The sequence below is a fragment of the Leopardus geoffroyi genome, chromosome B4, assembly GCF_018350155.1.
Source record: "Leopardus geoffroyi isolate Oge1 chromosome B4, O.geoffroyi_Oge1_pat1.0, whole genome shotgun sequence".
Classification (NCBI taxonomy): domain Eukaryota; kingdom Metazoa; phylum Chordata; class Mammalia; order Carnivora; family Felidae; genus Leopardus; species Leopardus geoffroyi.
This window is the reverse complement of record NC_059341.1, coordinates 39,537,948-39,555,502: the sequence shown is the minus strand read 5'-3', so window position 1 is coordinate 39,555,502 and position 17,555 is coordinate 39,537,948. Positions and strand designations below refer to the sequence as shown.

At 39.2% G+C, this 17,555-nt stretch overlaps 1 protein-coding gene across 1 annotated transcript in view; it reads right to left on the bottom strand.

Annotated features, from left to right (window-relative positions):
- Positions 1-17,555, bottom strand: part of NDUFA9 (NADH:ubiquinone oxidoreductase subunit A9) — a 36,990-nt gene that overhangs the window by 18,993 nt on the left and 442 nt on the right. Inside the window, exons 2-5 of the mRNA XM_045466892.1 lie at positions 10,318-10,488; positions 9,860-9,957; positions 5,745-5,836; positions 3,147-3,288 (exon numbers count right to left, since the gene is read on the bottom strand). Of these exons, the coding sequence (XP_045322848.1) occupies positions 3,147-3,288; positions 5,745-5,836; positions 9,860-9,957; positions 10,318-10,488 (503 nt within the window). The remainder of the gene's footprint in view (positions 1-3,146; positions 3,289-5,744; positions 5,837-9,859; positions 9,958-10,317; positions 10,489-17,555) is intronic.

The following is a 17,555-nucleotide window of genomic DNA, read 5'->3' as shown; positions in this document are numbered from 1 at the left end:
AGTGAGGATGTGGAGAAAAGGGGGCCCTTGTGCACTATTGGTGGGAATGTAAATTGGTGCAGCCACCGTGGAAAACAGCATGGGGGTTCCTCAAAAATTAAAAAATACAACTAACATATGATCCAGTGATGCCACTTCTGCTAATATGTCCAAAGGAAATGAAAATACTAAGTTGAAAAAATATCTGCACCCCCATGTTTACTGCAGCATTATTTACAACAGCCAAGACATGGAAGCAACCCAAGTGTCCATCGGGGGATGATGGATGAAAAAAATGTGATACACACACACACACATACACACACACACATACACACAGAATATTTTACTCAGCCATTAAAAAAAGAAACCTTGCCATTTGCAACAATATGGATGGACCTTGAGGGCATTATGCTAAGCAAAATAGAGAAAGACAAATACCATATGATCTCACTTATACATGGAATAAAAAAAAAACAAAAAACAAACAAAAAAGCCACCAAACTCTTAGATACAAAGAACAGATGGCCAGAGGAAGGGGATGAGGGTGGGTGAAATGAGTGAAGGTACAAGGTACAAGGTACAAGTGAAAGGAACAAACTTGGGAGTTACAAAATAAATAAGTCTCGGGATGTAACATAAAGCATGGCAACTATAGGTAAGGAAAATACTATTTCAAAGTTGCTAATCAAAGAGTAGATCTTAAAAGTTCTCATCTTGAGATAAAATATCTTTAAATATGTGTGGTGATGTTAACCAGACTTATTGTGGAGATCATCTCTCAATATATACTTATGTCGAATCATTATGTTATATGCCCAAAAGTAGTGTAATGTATGTTAATGACACCTGAACTTTAAAAAATCATAAACTGGTACCACTATACACTCATGTCACCCATTTTAACTGCATCTTCAACATTTCCCACAAGTAGTGCTTTCTTCTAATTAGGTATTCTCTCATGACAGTTTCAAACACTATCCTATTCAGATTCCTCCGTTACTTTTTTCTTCCTTCCAGTAACCGACTTCACCTTCTAATTCAAAGAAAATACAGCAGCAGACAAAAACCACCTCAAGTTCCCACCACAAAACCTACAATTCTCCTCCTTTCTTACCACACAGGGAAATGGCCCTGCCTCCCATGCTCCAGGGCTCACTTGCCCTTCCTCAGGAACCTGCCCAATTGACTCTCTCCTTTATCCTCAGTCTCTTAACCAGAACCTTCTCACCAGCACTTAAACAATGTCAAGGACAAGAAAGAAACAAAGAAACAAAGAAACAAAGAAACAAAGAAAGAAAGAAAGAAAGAAAGAAAGAAGAAGAGAAGAGAAGAGAAGAGAAGAGAAGAGAAGAGAAGAAAAAGACAAAGATTCCCAACTCCACATGCTCCTCCAGCTGCCTGCCTCCCTCCATCCTCTTACCAAACCACTTACACATGCTGCCTGCCTTTCCAATCCCCACTGCCTCGGCTCCTGCTCACTCTCTGCTCACCTGTGCTCTGGATTCTGCCCTAACACCTGCGCCCAAACCATTCTTAGTCAGATCACAGATGACTTCCATGTCCGCAGATCCAAGGTGACTTTCTAGTTCCCACCTCCCTTAGCTTCTCAATGGCGTTCGTAAGCAACTACTCTCTCCTTGCGATGGTCTTCCCTTGGCTTCCATGACCTTGTACTCTCCTGGTTTCCCCACCTCACCACATCTACTCCTTCTCAGTCTTTTTACTTGTTTGGGTTTTTACAGGTGTCTCCTTGTCTACCAGAGCACACTAATCATTGGTACTCCTCTGGGCCCCGTCCAAAGTTCTCTCAATCTATGCTTCCTCACTAGGCAATCTTATTCCCAAACATTGCTTCAATTAACTGGTTTTGTACCTCCAAACCAGACCTCATTTCTGAGCTCTGTGATCATAAACCCCATTCACCATTGTGACTTGGATGACTGACACATACCTGAAATGCGACCTGAGTACAAAACTAGATCATCCTCTTCCTTCTCTGTAAATATTCTATCTCAATCTTTGCTGCACAGTGGAACTCTCCAGGGAGACTTAAAAAATACCAAATGCCCAAGGTCTATCCCCAGAGATTCTATTTTCATTGGCCAGGGTGAAGCCTGGGCATCAGGATTTTTCAAAATTTCCTCAATGATTCTAATGAGCAGCTACAACTAAGAACCACTGTCCAAAAGCCTTGTCCTTCTCAAGTGTTTCTCACCTTACTCAACAGCACCACCATCTGTCCAGTGGTGTAAGCTACAGGGCTGGGCATCTTGGAGTCTTCTCTCTCCCCCACCACTGACTCCAACCCCAGCCCCTGCCCTTCCAAATAACCATGGATTCAGAGGATTCTGTGAATGCCAGGGTAGAGGCAGGCACAGAGTGCACACACTCATTCTCCTTCATCCATGCAATATGAAAATGGTGAGGCTCAGATGTGCTGCTAGCCAGCTGTTTCCTACAGAAACAGAGCTTACACAAAAAGAAAGAGGTGAAAGAATCACAGAGAAACAAAGCTGAAACCCTGATGTACCTTGGCACCAATATGGCTAAGCTTCCCTATCCCAATTGCTGGATTTTTCAGAAACATGGGGCTTTTAACATTGGGTTTTCGGATGCTAGCAATTAAATGCACCTGACTGATAGATGTCCTCTCTCCCCCATTATATGCTCTTATGGCACAGTTCGCTCTTATGGCACAGCTCTCTGCTTTCCAACACCAGGCACAGCTGGAGTTATTTTCCTCAGTGGACTAGAAATGAGTATGGGCTAAGACCAAGTCCGTTTTATTCACTACTGTATGCCTACCGCCTAATTTAATATGCAGCATGCAGTAGGTACTTAATAAATAATTTGTTCAATAAAAAAATGCAGTGGGTCAAAAAGCTGGAGCCATTGTCAAAGAACTCTGAGAACAGGTAATAATGCTCTGTCCTTCTCTGAAGCCCCTTACCACAGTTCCCTGCAAACAGAGGGCACTTAACCAAATTGTCAGAACACAACACACACATATCACACACATCAATCTAATTCTGGATACAGAGAATCAGAAGCCCCTTTTAATTCTGGAAATGTCAATGAGAAACCCTTCTCACTTAACTCATGTTTCAAAGGGGCCAAGAAACTCTGGCTCTGTGAACCACTTCCCAGGTCAACTTGTCACTTACCTTATTTCTCAGATATCTAGAAGAGCTTTTAATATCAGCATTCAGATGTGAAACATGAATGAATTTTTCAACTCCAGCTTCCTTGGACACTTGAGCAATTGCTTGGGGAATCTTCACAAAAACATCCTCAAAATCAAAGTTTCTGAAAGAAAGAAAGAAAGAAAGAAAGAAAGAAAGAAAGAAAGAAAGAAAGAAAAAAGGAGGATCAGTTAAGAACACTTGACTCAGGATTTCAAAGTTTTCTGTGATAAACTGGTTTTCATACTATTGCTGGAATTCGTAACAGTTAAACTTTTATTATTTATTTATTTTTAATTTGTGTGTGTGTGTGTGTGTGAGAGAGAGAGAGAGAGAGAGAGAATGAGTGAGGGAAGGGCAGAAGGAGGGAGAGTGGGGGGGAAGAGGGAGAGGGGGAGAGAAAGGGAGGGAGGAAGGTAGGGAGGGAGGAAGGGAGGGGGGGAGGGGGAGAGAGGGGGAGAGGGAGGGAGAGAGAGAGAGAATATGAATCTCAAACAGACTCCATACCAAGCATGGAACCCAACATGGGGCTAGATCCCATGACCCTAAGATCATGACCTGAGCTGAAATCAGGAATCAGACATTCAACCTACTGAGCCATCCAGGCACCCTCATAATAGTTAAATGTTTAAATGGCAATGATTTAACCCAAAATCAAAATATATATATAAGAAAAAATATATATACGTATATAGTATATATGTGTGTATTTTTTTTTAACTTTACTGCTCACTGTCATTACCGTACATAATTTAAACCTCACCATAAGTTATAAATCAGCACACATAATATTCTCTGTCCTCAAGGAATCCCAAGGCTGAGACCCTCTAAGGGTATCTGGCTGCAGTGGTTGGGTAGGGAGGGGGGAAGTGTTGGGAGCTAAAAAGGAACCACTTCTTATGCTTGGGACTTCTTATCCTTTTCCCTCAGGGAAAAAAAAAGAAACTAAAAAATCAGTCACCAATTTAATACAATAACGTTAACATTACATAATAAGATTAATACTTACTCTGTACAAGGCACTGCTATAAGTCACTACAGGAGATATAAAGTCAAAAAAGACCCTGTAAGTAATCAAAGAACTTAAAAATATGTGCTAAGGCAGACATAGATAATCAAACTTAATAAATATTAAGAAAATGGTGTGAACAAAGTGTTGCAGAACTGTGAGATTAAAACACTATTTGTTGATGAACAACCCACACAAAAGGTAAAAAGAACTGTTCAAACCAATATTCATGTTATCTTTAACAGTGTGAACAGACTAGAACACTGTTTACACAAGAAAAACCAATGTTCAGTTTGACAAACAGCAGGATAGGCAAAATCCTCCTACCTAATCCATCCCAGCTGGACAAATCCAAACATAGCATCGGTAATTCATGAACCGGTGATTCCGTCAAGTTGATGACACCAACCATACTAACACAATCTCTATTAGCTTTTTATGGGTAACATATCACATTGCTTACATACCAGACTTACCGCCGACTAAACCTCTTGAAAGGGTGTTATTGGGTATATAAACGGGTGTTCAATATTAATGCTTAATGATGGACTAATAAAAAATGTGACAACTACAATGCCTGACAGTAGAAGGTATCCAGTGAATGTCTACTGAAACTTAAGTCATCACATGCAAAGAAAAAACAAGAGACATCCAAATGGCTAACAGACATATGAAAAAATGCTCAACCTTGCTCATCATCAGGGAAATACAAATCAAAACCATAATTACTGCCTCATCCCTGTCAGATGGCTAACATTAACAACTCAGGAAACAACAGATGTTGGCGACGATGTGGAGAAAGGGGCACCCTCTTACACTGCAAGTGGGAATGCAAAGTGGCCACTCTGGAAAACAGTACAGAGGTTCCTCAAAAAATTAAAAATAGAATTAGCCTACGACCCAGCAACTCACTACAAAGTATTTATCCGAAGGATACAAAAATGCTGATTCAAAGGGGCACATGCACCCCAATGTTTATAGCAACACTATCAACAACAGCCAAATTCAGAAAGAGCTCATGTGTCCATCAACTGATGAATAGATAAAGAGGGTGTGTGCGTGTGTGTGTACACACACACACACACACACACACACACACACACACACACACAAAATGGAATATTACTTGGCAATCAAAAACAATGAAATCTTGCCATTTGCAACAACGTGGATGAAACTGGAGTATATATTATGCTAAATGAAATAAATCAGTCAGAGAAAAATAAATATTGTATGATTTCACTCCTATGTGGAATTTAAGAAATAAAACAAATGAACATAGGGGAAGAGAAGAAAAAATAAGATAAAAACAGAGAGGGAGATAAACCGTAAAAGACTCTTAAATACAGAGAACAAACTGAGGGTGGCTGGAGGGGAGGCGGTGTGGGGGATGGACTAAATGGATGAAGGACATTAAGAAGGGCACTTGTCGGGATGAGCACTGGGTGTCGTATGGAAGTGATGAATCACTAAATTCTGCCCCTGAAACCAATACTACACTATATGTTAACTAACTCGAATTTGAATTTAAAAAAAAGAAAAGAAAAAGAAAAATCAAGCCAAAGACTTACTTGGTTTCCCATTCTCGCCCAACAAGATTAATGACCACATTGCTGTGCTTCACTGCTCTTCGGATAGAATCTTTGTCCTTGCCATTCCATTCCTAGAAAAACAGTAGCCGGTCAAATGAAAACATAAGGGGGTCTCCCCTGGCACGTTTCAAAATAGGCCATCTGATATAGTCAGAATTTAGTACCATTTTATATAGGCTCCATTTATTACAACAAAAACGGTCATGAGGTCTGAACTCCTTGCTGATTCTCTAGCTCTCCTGGAGACAAGTAGGTCAAAGAACATCTATTTCATTCAGGTAATGAAATGACAGAATTAGAAAAGACAATATTCATTTCTAGTGGGGCATATCCATTTTTGGCCACCCAACTGTCCCCAGCAAGTTTGTAAGGGATTCTAGTTACCAAATCTCCCTTCCTGAAACACAGCCAAAGACCAGGGATTATTTGGGAGGAAAATGGACTTTCCCTTTTGGTGGCAACCAGTTACAGACTAAAGACAGGAGGACTATCTCCTAAAGGCTAATGCTAAAATGGGAGCCTTCGTGACTACTTTCTTATTTCTTTTTAACTCTTTCCTCTTCACAATCCCAGATCTAGTCATTTCTACTTCAAAGACATGTCAAGCACACTCGGGGAGGTGTGACCTACCCCAAAGTGCAGACTGAGCCCATGGCAGATTTTCGTGTAGAACTAAAGTTCTGAGTGATTCAGACTATAGTCAGACTGACGATTCGGGTCCAAAATAGAAACCGGGGATGAAATAACCCCTAGCAAAGGTACAGCATTTTCTACATTAAAATGAAATTGGATTTTTTAAGCATTTGCATGGGAAATAATAAGCAGTAAGAAGTTTCTTAGGGTCAAATGCTAAGGTGTACGTAAGAGTGAGTGGGGAGGGAGGTGAGGGGGGAAGTGAGCAGGAGGGGGTGCACTAACATCCCTGTGCAATTTAGAAAAGAGAGCCATGGCTACAGAAATCCGATTCCAGAGCAAAAGATGAAGCTCTCAGAAGGAGGAACTAGTTACAAGTGAAGAAGTGCGGGGGGGGGGGGGGGGGGACAAGAGAAGTGTAGAGTAGTAGCTGTGGAGTCAGACAGGAATGCAAATTCCATTTGCCTTTTTATAAACTGTACAAATTCTCCAACCTCCATGTAAAATTTGAAAATAAAAAATAAAAAATTTGAAAATACAACCTACCTCATGTGTTTGCTATGAAGATTATGTAAAAGAGACATAAAATCTGCTGCACAGTGTGTGACATACCCAACAAAAACAGCAGTTCTACACATACAGAGCTGAAACTTTTTTAGAAAAGATGGCAAAGGGAGAAGAAAAAGAATCCAAGAAGATTCACAATGGAAGAGATTGGTGCATAACTGCATGAAAGGCCCAAGAGGGATGCCTGGAGAGAAAGAACTAAAAGGAAACCAAATTCCCAGGGATGAGGCCCAGGGAGCGCACTCAGGTTAGCAAACCAAGTGGCCACTAAGACAGAAGTTTCCAATGGATACCAAAGCAGGGTAATCAGGGCTCCACACCCAGTATGGTCCATCCTTCTCAAAAATAAACAACAGTGAAGTCTCCCCTGTTTTACCTTTCCTGTACTTCCCCTTTTGTAAACATTATTACATTCAAAGTTATATGTTTAGTCTCCATACTCTCTTTTAAGACTGAGAGCTCCCTGTGGTCTTACTCATCAAAGCTTAAATACCTGTGGTAAAAACGGAATATACATCATATGGCTCAATTCCAATGACTCTGCATGTGTAAGCCAGTCAAAGTGTTCACCTATTATTTGCGAAATACTTTAATCCTGAGGACTGACAAGGCGACCCATAATCTCAAGTCACAAAGAAACAGGAGAAAAACTAAGCTCCTGTAACTGTAATACCATGAAGATTAAGATTTTAGAAAAGAAAAACACTTTATAGAAACAAGAAATTTCCAATATAGATTATACTTAGCTTGTGAACTTTCAGTAAAGAATAAATGAAAAGCTATTAAAAGTAAAAATGTAAGAGAGATCACAAATACTCTGAATGAATGTATCAGAGATCTTAAGGATGTTTACCAAATATTTTTTAAGAGGGGAAAGTGGATTTTGAGAAACTTAACAGAAGACCATGGGGGAGGGGAAGGGGGAAAAAAAAAAAAAGAGAGAGGGAGGGAGGCCAACCATAAGAGACTCTTAAATACTGAGAACTGAGGACAATAAATTATATTAATTAAAAAAAAAGAGGGGAAAGTGTGTAAATGGAAGAGCTCAACTCCATACAGGATGATAAACACAGGAAAATTTAGGCAGAAGAATAGGAGAGGAAGCATCCAGAGTGTTTCTCAATAGGGTAACTGTAGACATTGGGGCAACAGAGCTCTTTGTGGGAAGGGACTGCCTTGGGCACTGTATGCTACTTAGCATCCCTGGTCCCTAGCTAATAAATCAGTATGATCACCAGTCATTGTGGCAACCATAAAGGCCCACACATTTCTAATCACAGCATTGAAGGGTCTCCCCTACCCTGTATCCCGTGCCTCGCCCCATAGGCAACCACTGGCCCAAAGAAAGAACCTTCAGATTAAAGAGTAACAACAGGGAAGGCACAGCAAGCAGTGTTCTAAGCTAAGTCTGTGCCAAGGAAGCAAGTCATAAAATACCGTGTGTGTGATTTTCAGTCTACGGAAGCACTGTCCAACAGAAATATAACATAAGGCACATAGGCAATTCTGAATTTTCTACTCTCACATTTATTATTTATTTTATTTATTTTTTTTTTTTTTTGAGAGAGAGAGAGAGTGAGAGAGAGAGAGAGAGAATATCTTAAGCAGGCTCCATGCCCAGCACAGGGGCCCGATGCGGGGCTCTATCTCACGACCTGGAAATCATGACCTGAGCCGAAATCAAGAGTTGAACGATTAACCAATTGAGCCACCCAGATACCTCTCCACTAGTCACATCTAAAATAGTAAAATGACGAGCGCCTGGGTAGCTCAGTTGGTTAAGCATCCCAACTTTGGCTCAGGTCACGATCTCATGGTCTGTGAGTTTGAGGCCCACGTTGGGCTCTATGCTGACAGCTCAGAGCCTGGAGAGTGCTTTGGATTCTGTGTGTGTGTCTCTTTCTCTCTATGCCTCTCCTCCACTCACACTCTGTCTCTGTCTCTGTCTCTCTCTCTCTCTCCCTTTCAAAAGTAAATCAACATTAAAATCTTTTTTTTTTTTTTTTTTAATTTTAGGGGCACCTGGCTGGCTCAGTTGCCTAAGCATCCAACTCTTGGTTTCGGTTCAGGTCACGATCTCATGGTTCAGTTCGTGGGTTTGAGCCCCACATCAGGCTCTGCGCGGACAGCTCAGAGCCTGCTTGGGATTCTCTCACTCCCTCTCTCTGCCTCTCCCCCCAAGCACACACATGTTCTCTCTCTCTGTCTCTCTGTCTCTCTGTCTCAAAATAAATAAATATTTAAAAACTTTTTTCTTAAAGAGTAAAATGAAACAGGCGAAATTCATTTTAATAATATACTTTATTTAACCAAATATACCCCTTATGTTATTTTAATATTTAGTAAGTGTAAAAAATTATTCATGACTTATATTATTTTCTTTGTACTATGTCGTTGAAATTTGATTGTATTTTATACTTACATCACATCTGAATTAAGATTGGCCACATTTCAAGTGTTCAGTGGCCACATGTGGCTAATGGCTACCACACTGGATGGCAGGGGCCTAGAGCAGGGATCAGCAAATTATGACCCATGGGCAAATCTAGCCTATAGTCTAACTTTGTAAATAAACTTTTATTAGAACACAGCCACTCCCATTCATTTATATTTTATCTATGGCTACTTTCAGGCAAAAGGGGAGAGCTGAGTAATCATGACAAAGACCCTATGACCTACAAAGGCTAAAATATTTACCAACTGGCTTTTTACAGAAAATGACATTTGCCAACTGCTAGATAAGAGTTTATAAGAATGAGGTAATGGAGGATGCCCTTGGTTCACTCTGAGATGAAACTGCTGCTTTATTATACTGCCTCTCTCTCCTAAAAATGACCTCAGTACTTTACATCAGTCAACTCCAGTAATCAGCAATCAGTCACACAGACTCTTACCAGAAAGATAATCTGACCCAGGTCACCCATGGGACGAAGGTGCATGGTGTCATATGCTTCACACCGATAGGGTATGATCACCTGTGACCCCATACGTCCTAAAAAAGAACGGATTGAAACAAGGATCAATACTAACATAATATGAATACTTTATACAACAGTGAGTTGGTAAATATTTAAATTACAGCATGACAAGTAAATGGAAATCATGTTTCACAAAAACATATTTTGCCCTGCTAGAGATGCCATAACTTTTCAGAGACCCCTATTCCTGTTTCAACATCCTACAGAGGAAGAGTGATAATGCTTCCTAACATACAGCAGATCAAAATTACACAAATCCAAGATACAAGTAATTTGTAACACTGTTAAATTGAAAAGAAACATGGTTCATGGTTTTCATTAGGCAACCCTAATAAGTGGCACTGAGCATACTGAACTCAAGGAACTTTACTTACCAAGGCGGTTGACAACATATCGGCCCAAGAATCCCGTTGCTCCAAACACAGTGGCCACAACCCCACTGACTGAAGAACGCCCACCTTTCCCATGAGGTATGAGTGAATGATGAAGCTGGCGACGAGGAGGGCCATGAAACACAGCTACGGCTCTCGCAGTAACAAAAGAACCTTAAAGAAAACCCCAGAGTATAAAAAAGTGGCAAACGTTAATATAAAAGTGAGTATGAATAATCTCTTTTCCTAGAAACCTGTAACATTATTTTGCTATCAGTACTTCCATATACTTAAGTTTAAAATGAACTTTTAAACTAAAAGTTATAATGTAAGTGCCTACAGCAATAATAAACACAAACAGCTGCAACAAAAAATCCATACGTCATAAGGAAATATATAAAAATTAGAAAGTACAGTTGATCCTTGAACAACATGGGTTTTAACTGCATGGGTCCACTTATATGAGGATTTTTTTTGATAAATATAGCACAGTACCATAAATGTATTTTCCCTTCCTTATGATTTTCTTTAATAACATTTTCTTTTCTCTTGCTTTATTGTAAAAACATGACATATAATACATATACATAAAACATACAAAATACGGTAATCAGTTCTTTACGTTACCAGTGAGGCTTCTGGTAAACAGTAGGCTATTGGTGATTAAGTTTGGGGGAGTCAAAAGTTATACATGAATTTTTTACTGCATGGGGAGGGGAGGGGGTCAGTGCCCCTAACTACTGCATTGTTCAAAGATCAACTATAAACTCCCTTCCCTATGGGATACAATATACAATATATTGTGATACAATATTTAAGTCACATTAAAAAAATTAAACAGTTAAAAATTAAGAGAGTAGAAACCTCCACAGTAAAAGGCACTGAGAGAATGCAAGGAAGGGAGCAATAAATCAGATAATTATGAGGAAGTATTCCTGGATAAAGTAGGTTTGGGGGGGCTTTTTTTTTTCCAGTTTTACTGAGAATGAACTGACATACAGCCCTGTATAAGTTCAAGGCATATGGCATGATGGTTTGATTTATATATATATAATGAAATGATTACACTAGGTTCAGCTGGCATCCACCAACTCATAGAGATCCAATAAAAATGAAAGAAGAAAAAAACAATTTTCTCCTTGCATTGAGAACTCTTAGCATGAACTCCCTTAAATTTTCTATGTATCTTACAGCAGCATTAGCTAAAGTCACCATGTTGTACATTACATCCCGAGTACTTTTTTACGTTATAATGGTAGGCTTGTACCCTCTGACCACCTTCCTCCAATCCTCACTCCCGCAACCCTTCACCTCTGGCCACCACAAGTCTGAGCTCTTTTTCTACGAGTTTGGGTTTTTTTTTTTAATTCCACATATAAGTGAGATCACACAGTATATGTCTTTCTCTGTCTGACTTATTTCACTTTAGGATAATGCCTTTAGGGTCGATCCATGTTGGAGCAGTTGGTATGATTTCCTCATTTTTTATGGCTGAATAATATTCCAGTGTGTGTGTGTGTGTGTGTGTGTGTGTGAGTGTGTGTGTGTGTATGTGTATATATATATATATGTGTGTGTATATGTATACACATATACACACACATATACACACTACAACCTATTTATCTGTTCATCCCCTAATGGACACTTAGGTTGTTCTCACGTCTCGGCTACTGTAAATAATGCTGCAATAAACATGAGAATGCAGATATCTTTTTGACTTAGTGTTTTCACCCCCCTTGAATATATATTAGCAGAAGTGGAATTGCTGGATTGTACAGTTGTTATTTTTAATTTTTTGAGGAGTCTCCATGCTGCTTTCCATAGTGGTTGCACTGCTTTACAATCCCAACAGCAGTGCACAAGGGCTCACTTTTCTCCACATCCTCGCTAACACGTGTTATCTCTTGTCTTTTTGATGATGGTGATTATAACAGGTGTGAGGTCATAACTTACTGTGGTTTTAATTTGCATTTCCCTGATGACTAGTAATGTTGAGTACCTTTTCATGTACCTGTTGGCCTTCCGTATATTTTCTTTGCCCATGTTTTAATTGGGTTATTTGTCGGTTTTTCCTACTGAGCAATAAACTATTTTGAGAAAGGTTTTAAAGAGGAGTAACAACAGATTTCCATGTGAAACATGTAACACATACAACAATGTAGAGATGGAAATGAATAAGCCCAGTGCATGTAACAGAAGATTTACCTGGAACAGACTCTGAAACTGATGATGAATGAAAAATAAAGTTGATGATATATGCTGGAGGTAGAGGACTGTTCGTATAGAACATTTTTTTAAAAAAGCGTACAGTTCAGACTTAATATAAAACTATTGAAAATCATCAAAAGTAATGACAAAAGGAGTGTTTGAGAAAAGATTTCTGAACTTTGGAAAGGTTAATAGTGATTTGTCAAACCTCTCACTATTTCTTTTTCATACACTCAAGTTCTTGATCCTCAAGTTCCTGCATCAGTGCTTTACATCTTCTCCACCCAGTCTATATGTGCAAGGAGACTACGTGGCCTTAGCCTGAACGTCTGCCAGGCTGGGAAACACCACTTCCCATGGCAGACCATACTCATTCCATCCAATAGTGAGCAAGTTCCACCACATGGGAGATCAGTGGCTGCTTCCCAGTAGCATTGATCCCTATGTGCCTCTGGAATGACAAAGGACAAATCTAATCCCTCTTCTACACCTAAGTGTAGCAACGATATCTCTACTAAGTCTTCTCCAGGTTACACATCCTAGATTCTGTTAACTATTCCTCATTTGGCAGAAGTGTAAAACTCCTTTGGATACATGTCAATTTTCAAGTGCCTTGAAACTCATTAGGGCAGTTTTAGAGCAAGTTACCTAATGTTCAGGGAGTAAGTAAAAAAACAACTGAAAGGTCTAAAGTGCTGATAAACATCTGCTCCAATCAACAAACTGCTTACCAAGAGCACTAGTGCTTTGTAAACTTGGGGAAAGCTAAAAGAAACAAACAGAAATTGCTTTAGAAAATCTGTGTTTGGAGGAAAAAAAAAGTCAATTCGAGCCCCAAGTTGGGCTCTGTATTGGGCATGAAGGAAGGAAGGAAGGAAGGAAGGAAGGAAGGAAGGAAGGAAGGAAAGAAGGATGGAAGGAAGGAAAGAAGGAAGGAAGGAAGGAAGGAAGGGGAGGAAGGAAAGTAAATAAGTAAGTCTGTGTCTATTTTCTGCACCAGACCCTCAGCGGCACTCTGCCCAGAAACCATGGTTTTTCCCTATGCAAAAGCATGAAATTACACAAAAAGCCTAGCTTACTGAATAGCATCTGAAACCACACTAAAAAGGTTAAAACAAACCTAGCTTACTGAAAAGTGTCTGAAACCACGCATCTGAAAGGTTAAAACAAACACTGCAGATCAGACACACAATAACTGTCATAGTAACAGCAAAACTTACAAAGCTGTTACCCGATGCCAGGCATTGTTCTATGTGCTTAGTAGGTATTGTCTTATTTAATACAATTTTTACTGTCAGATTACAGATGAGGAAACTCAGGCTTGGAGAGGTTAAGTGATTTGCCTGAAAAGCCAGCAAAGGAGAATGAAAAGCAGTCCAGTAAGGGAAGGGGAAAAAAAAAAAGGAAATGGTAGGAGCCAAACGAAGAGAGTGATTGATAGAGGTAAGAGTTAACTGTCAAATGTTGAAAAGTGAAGTAGGATGGGGACAGAGGACCACAGATCTAGAAGATGTTGGTTCTGAATGGCCTTAATAAGAGCAATTTTATTGCAGTGGGGATGACAGTCTACTGGAGAGGGCAAGAGAGAATGAAAGGCAAGAGGGTGGGAAAAAGAGTATTGATGATTCTTCTGAGGAGACATGGGGAAAAAAGGACTAGAGGAACATGAGGACAAGGAAGGATTTTTTTTTTTTTAAATATGAGCTATTATATTTACAAGCTGATGGAAATGAGCTGGTAGAGGGGAAACATTAATGATTCAGGGGAGGAAATGCACAGGTAATTGAGGATGGGATGGATTGCAAAGCAAAGGAACTAGCCTCAGATCAAAACGAAAGGAGCTCATCCACTTTAACAGGAAGGAAAGTTGCAAATTATTGCAGCTCAGCTATTAGATTTTTATGGTGGAGAAAAAGATTGTTCTCATCTAATTCCTTTTTATTTTTTTTTATTTGAGAGATAGAGAATAGGAGAAAGGTGCAGAGGGAAAGAGAGAGAATCCCAAGCAGGCTCCATGCTGAGTGTGAGCCCCAACATGAGGCTCAATCCCTCGACCCTGGGGTCATGACCTGAGCCAAGATGGAGAGTCAGATGCTCAACCGATTGAGCCACCCCATGCCCCTGACACTGCTGATTTCTAGGTTAAGTTGAGAATGAGAGAGAAGCACATGTTAGAAGTTTTAGGAGATTGGCAATGGTAAATAATCATTACAGAGAAAGGGAAAGCAAATTTCTTTGAAAAAATGTAGTACTGAAAATCTACTTGATGTTTGTATTCATGAATTTAAAATAAGTCAGTTTGGAGTTTTCCCTAGTTCTGTTCTCTACTGCTCAGGGGTAAGCAAGAAATATGTGGTAAGCTTGGTTTTTTTTTGTTTTTTGTTTTTTGTTTTTTAATGCCACAGGCAGATGCACTGGGAAGTTGAGAATTTATAAAAGGGAATTTTTAAAATGATGAGTAAGGAAGGAAATGAGGACACTGGACAAAGGACAGTTAATAAATTGTGAAAAATGACTGCAGCCAAGGAATTAATAATGCCTCAAATGGTTGTTATGAGGATTAATGTATATAAAGTATTTAGAACATTATCTAGCACATGTTAAGCTCTCTATGAGTAACAGATGCTTTCATTTGTTATTACTTCAAAATCCCTGAGGTGATATTACAGTAACCTCATCTAATTATTTGGGGTTTTTTTTTCCCAAAAATTATGAACCAAGCACTATTCTAAACTGTAACTAGCACAGTAAAAAAGACAAAGTGCCTGGCCTCAGGGAGCTTACATTTTAGAGGGTTGACATGAAAATTAATATATGAGTAAGTACCTGTCACAGTGTTTTGCACTAATAGGTGCTCAATAAGTAAATATAAGTTGTTTGGCTCCAGCCTATTTTCTTCCACATATTATGAACACCATTAGGAGAGTAATATCCTTTATTCATTATATTTCTTTGCTCAAAAACCTATATTGGTTTCTTACTGTAATATTTAAATTACTATAATATTAAACCAATCTTTCCAAACACATTTGCTTGCACGCTGCATTGGTTTATTTATTTATAAATTACATATACATTCTATGTAGTACCAATATGTTGTGTACATTATAAAACATACTGAAGCACTTAGAATAGTAGCTGGTATATAGTTTGAACTACAGAAATGTTAGCTATTGTTGTTATTATTACTAAATATGTTTCTTAAGTTCTGATACCATATTTTTTTTTTATGTTTATTTATTTTGAGAGAGAGAGCATGCCTGGGAGCCAGGGAAGGGCAGAGAGAGATGGAGAGAGAATCCCAAGCAAGCTCTGCACCATCAGCATAGAGCCTGACACGGGGTTCAATCCCACAAAACATGTGATCATAACCTGGGCCAAAATCAGAAGTCAGATGTTTAGTCAACTGGAGCCACCCAGGCATCCTGTGAAACCACTTTTTTGTATGCCACTGATTCCTCTTACAAAACCCACTTTGGAGACCACTGGTCTAAACTGCTGGACTTCGAAAGGCCTCCATTATTTAATCCCATCTAATGTATTCAACTTTCTTTTCTACTACTCCAGATCTATAGGTAGTCATTTCACTCCCTTCTAAGTACTTTGTGATTCCATTCTTGTGAATTCTTGTGATTCCACCTTGTCCTTGCCTATGCCCATGCCAGGAAAATACCCAGCTTCTTTGACTTTCCAGATTGTAACAACCCTAAAAAATCAGTGGAAGCTTTGCAATTCTCTACTGGTCTTCCAATCTAATTACTTCAAATGATACAATATTTCCCTTTTCTGATTTCCTATGGTACTTAATAGTCTCTCCACATTTCACCATATATAATGTATTACACAGTTCTGTTCTATAGTGTTTTGATTATGTTACACACTAGACTTGCCTCTCCAGAGTTTATGCAAAAGCTTATTTTACCAGAGACAATAAAGCATACTGGTTAAGAGCACAAGCAATGGCTTCAATTTAAAAGGGGTACGTTACAGTGAAAATGTTTATGGAAATATTTAGGATTGTGGATAGCAGATAGCAGATACTCAACCAATAGCAGTTATTATCATTCATGATCTACATTATGTCACACCAATGTAATACTTTGACAAGAACCAACAAATGTCTTGCAAAGAAGTGATGACTACAAAACCATCACTATAAATGATGTGAACCAATCACCTTTCCAGTAGTATGCAGAAGCCCTACCCAAGATGTAAAACTAAAAAAGTCCTCCAAATACTTCTGACTTGCTTCTCAGCCTAAACATCAGAACTACTTGTGTAGCTTTTTAAAATTTAAGGTGCAAGGAGCCGATCTCAAAAATTCTGATTTAATACCTCTGCAATGAGTCCCCATTTCTATTTTTTTCTAAAAGCATTAAAAATTATTCTAACATGCAGCTAATTTTGAGAACAAACAATATTTGGCAATGACTAGAATACACTACGAAAAAATACAACTTTTGGAGGCTGATTGGGTCAAATTTGTGAAAGGATGGAGGCAGAAGAATGATAATGAACCGTAACTGTATTTCCAATTTCCTTGCTTTTCTTGCCTCCTTTTGTGTGTGTAAGAGCAAATATATACTGTATTCTCAAACTGAGGACCGTGACAGCAGATCCAATCAGAATAGAAGGAAAAATAAACAACGCTTAGACAAACACTAGATATCCTTTACTCTTCTTCCCTTTTCTTTCCATTAAACTCCTGACTGTTGGTTCTCTCTCAAGCATCCCTCGCTCCCCCAGACCTCAGTGCCTCGACCTAACACACTCTACATCCGCAGAAGTGCCTCGGACTTAGAAAATGCTTTTATAAATGTTACTTTAACCGTTTCAGAAACTCCCTGACGTTGTGGTATTACCGCCACTGTAACAGGAAGAATCTCAACTTGAGAGAGATTAAGGGTTTGCACAAGATCATACGGTCAATCCATTAAGAACATTCTCTCACTATCTTTTTCCCCCCATCTTTTTCTGATTCTTCCCCCCACGGGGGCCCAAAAGGCCCGCTGCCGGCCACACACACTTGT